The sequence below is a fragment of the Monoraphidium neglectum genome (genome assembly GCF_000611645.1).
Source record: "Monoraphidium neglectum strain SAG 48.87 unplaced genomic scaffold scaffold02744, whole genome shotgun sequence".
Classification (NCBI taxonomy): Eukaryota; Viridiplantae; Chlorophyta; class Chlorophyceae; order Sphaeropleales; family Selenastraceae; genus Monoraphidium; species Monoraphidium neglectum.
The window spans coordinates 1-3,078 of record NW_014010884.1 but is presented as its reverse complement, the minus strand read 5'-3'; the positions used below and the strand labels follow the sequence as shown (position 1 = coordinate 3,078).

Genomic DNA, 3,078 nt, shown 5'->3' with positions numbered 1-3,078 from the left:
CCCGCCGCGGCCCGTACGCACCGCCGCGACCGCCGCCCGCGGGCCGCCGGCGCTGCGCAGGCGCGGCGTCCTCAGCAGCCTGCTCCTGGCCTGCCCGACCGCAGGTGCGCTGCCCAAGGGTCCCCGCAGGCCACAGCGCCCGCCAGAGCGGCTCCAGCGCGGCGCTTTGGCGAGTGCTAGCCGCGGTCTGAGCTACAGTCGCCCGGTGATGGCGGCCCGGCTTGGCGTGTCCACTGATGTCCAGGAGGTGTACGCACCGAGGGTCCAAGGAATGGATCCTCGCCTTACAAGCTCTACCCACACCTTACAAGCTGGGTCTTGCACTCACGATGCACCCACTTCCTGCATTCCATGCCACCAGGCTTCTCGCAGCGCGCAGCCGCCATGTCAGGCGCCTCAGCAGCCGCGGGCGCCGGCGTGTCTGGCACTGGTGACAGTCCGACCGGCGCAATCATGGTCTATGTGACCGTGCCAGACCAGAAGACGGGTGGGTGGGTCGATTGGTCACTGAGTGGACGAGAAGTCAGCTGCGGACCAATTCTGCCGTACCTCTCGCAGCTGGCAGGCGTGCACATGCGGGGATCCATCTCAGTAGCCTGCTGGGTGCAGCAGTCTTGCACACGCATGTACCTGCAAGCACTCGCATACATGGTTTGCACGCGTATTACGCTTCAGCATGCAGGCACGTACATACACACACACACACACACACACACGTGCGCGCGTGCACGCACACACACACACACGCACACATGCGCACGTGTGCACACACACACACACATACACATACACACGACCCACACCCGTCACAGATACAAAACATCCACCAACTTACAAACCCCCACACAGCCGACCACCTCTCCGATGCCCTGGTGTCATCACACCTGGCCGCCTGCGTCAACGTCATCCCGGGGTTGACGTCGGTCTACTGGTGGGAGGGGAAGGTCAACCGTGACTCAGAGCTCCTCTTAGTCATCAAGACCAAGGGCAGCCTGCTGGGGGAGCTGACGCAGCAGGTGACTGGACGCCCAGCGCCTACAAATCAAAAATGTTATCGACCGGGGGAGGGGGTGGGTGCTCGGATGCAGGCCGCCTTAGACAGGCCTGAGGAGAGTACATTGGCGCGGGCCAGGGGAGAGGGGGGTGAGGTGAGCTGGCATTGGGGACTTTGCGCCACCTCTCACGCCGCGCTATTGCCACGCTCCTTGCCACCTGTGTCATCGCGGCCCGCCGTCCAACGCGAATCAAGCCGCAAGGTTGTGAGGCAGTGCCTGCCGCTCATGCGGTCCCCGCTCTTTACCCCGCAAATCACACGCGCGCCCCACACTCCACACGCGCACGCATATCAATCCATTCAAAGCCACACCTCCTATCGCCCCCGCCCACCCCCAAGGTGAAGCGCCTCCACCCCTACGACGAGCCCGAGGTGGTGGCGCTGCCCATCCAGGGCGGCAGCGCCTCGTACCTCAACTGGCTGCACGACTCTGTGGCCGCCCCAGACCTGGAGAGGCTGAAAGGGATCGAGAAGCTGCCAGGATAGCTGACACTGGTGACTGCTGACCCAAGGTCATGTGTAAATGCAAGGGTTGACCGCTTATATTGCATGCTGGCAGGCGTACGAGGGTACAGTCGGGCGGCGGCGCGGAGACGGGACGCATGGAGGGTCAGAGTGTGGGGAAATCGTGACAAGGGCGCGGGAGGCGGATAATCGTGCGCAGTGGGGCTCGGGAGAGGGTGCGCGGGGGGGCGGCAGGGGAGGTGCCAGAGGAACCCACTTGGCGCCGCTGTGGTTTTGATTCCAGGACATCAGCAATTATCGCACGTGCTTGCCAGGCTCACAACGGGTTTGTGAGGCGAGGGGCTGTAGATGTGTGCGTGGGGGCGAGACTGGCAGCTGCAGCCGCGGTTATCCCGCTTGTGGGGAGCGACCATGAGGGCAGACAGGTCCGGCACCGACAGCAGGCTCACGGTGCGAATGACCCAGGCGCAACCACAGGAGCTAAGAAAGACATCTGCAACACCATCCCCAGTTGCAGTGATAACCCTGGATCAGCACGCATATCCCCAGCAGATGCGACCCACTGCAAGCGTACACCTGCTGGACCGCCTGTGGAAGTGGTCACTTGCCTGCTCACGTACATTCTGACGCCAACATCAGGAGCAAGAACGGGAAGTGCGTATTAGCGCTGCATTTAGATTGCTACAACTGGCCAATTACCAGGTTTGCGATGCCGTAGACTTCATCACTTCAGTGGCGGTGAGCGTCACCCGAGTGCCGCCTCGGCGCCACGCACACCTTACCATCCAGGCATGTGCAGTATGTCAACACGTATTTCATTGCATGAATGTACCACAACGCTCTTATCACGGGCCCTCTCGATCGGGATTTTGTTTCTAACTTGTACGGTATCAGCCCAGGCTGATGAGGCCGGCCTGAGACAGGATTAATATCCTCTCTGCGACTCAGTGGCCTTCTTATCGCTGGGGTTGGAGTCGTCGTACGGGCGCTATGCGCCTTCGCAGCGGATGCCGCGCTGCTCCGCTGCACCACGGCGCATGGCTCCTGTTGCTGCTAGGTATGCGGCGCCGTCGTCCTCATAGCACGAGCATTATGTTTTGTGGCACCATGCTCGGCGCCCTTTGTGCGGCACGCAGCAGTGTGGCTTCACCTCCGTGCGCGCTGCGAGTCGGCCCCTGGCGGCATTGTTGGCGCTGGCGGCCGCCGCCATTGTTGGCGCCGGCTCAGTAGCTGCTGCTGGTGAAAGCGCTGCCCACCACCATAATTGCTATGCAGCTGCCGAGCAGCGCCCCAGAAGCACGGTTAAACCCGAATCGCGGCCCCTTGCACACAACACGGCTGCACGCCCACGCCCCTCCCCCGCAGCCCTCTCGGCCGTCGCGCCGCCCGGGGCGCGCTGCCAGCAGGGCATGCCTTTCCTGGGCAACGGCAACTACGCGCCGTCGCAGGGCGGGGAGGCGGTCGACGTTCATGTCAGCGTCTTCATCGACCGGCTGATCGAGATCGACGACAGAAACTACCAGATGGAGGTTAGGGCTTTTAGGGGGGGGGGGCGACAG

At 62.9% G+C, this 3,078-nt stretch overlaps 1 protein-coding gene across 1 annotated transcript; it reads left to right on the top strand.

The window, feature by feature from the left end:
• Positions 1–384: 384 nt before the first annotated feature.
• Positions 385–1,540, top strand: MNEG_11440 (periplasmic divalent cation tolerance protein; the record flags this gene model as incomplete). Its single annotated transcript, XM_014040087.1, has 3 exons — positions 385–487; positions 850–1,016; positions 1,394–1,540. The coding sequence occupies 3 exons, from the start codon at positions 385–387 to the stop codon at positions 1,538–1,540; spliced, it is 417 nt and encodes a 138-aa protein (XP_013895541.1).
• Between the last annotated feature and the right edge of the window lie 1,538 nt (positions 1,541–3,078).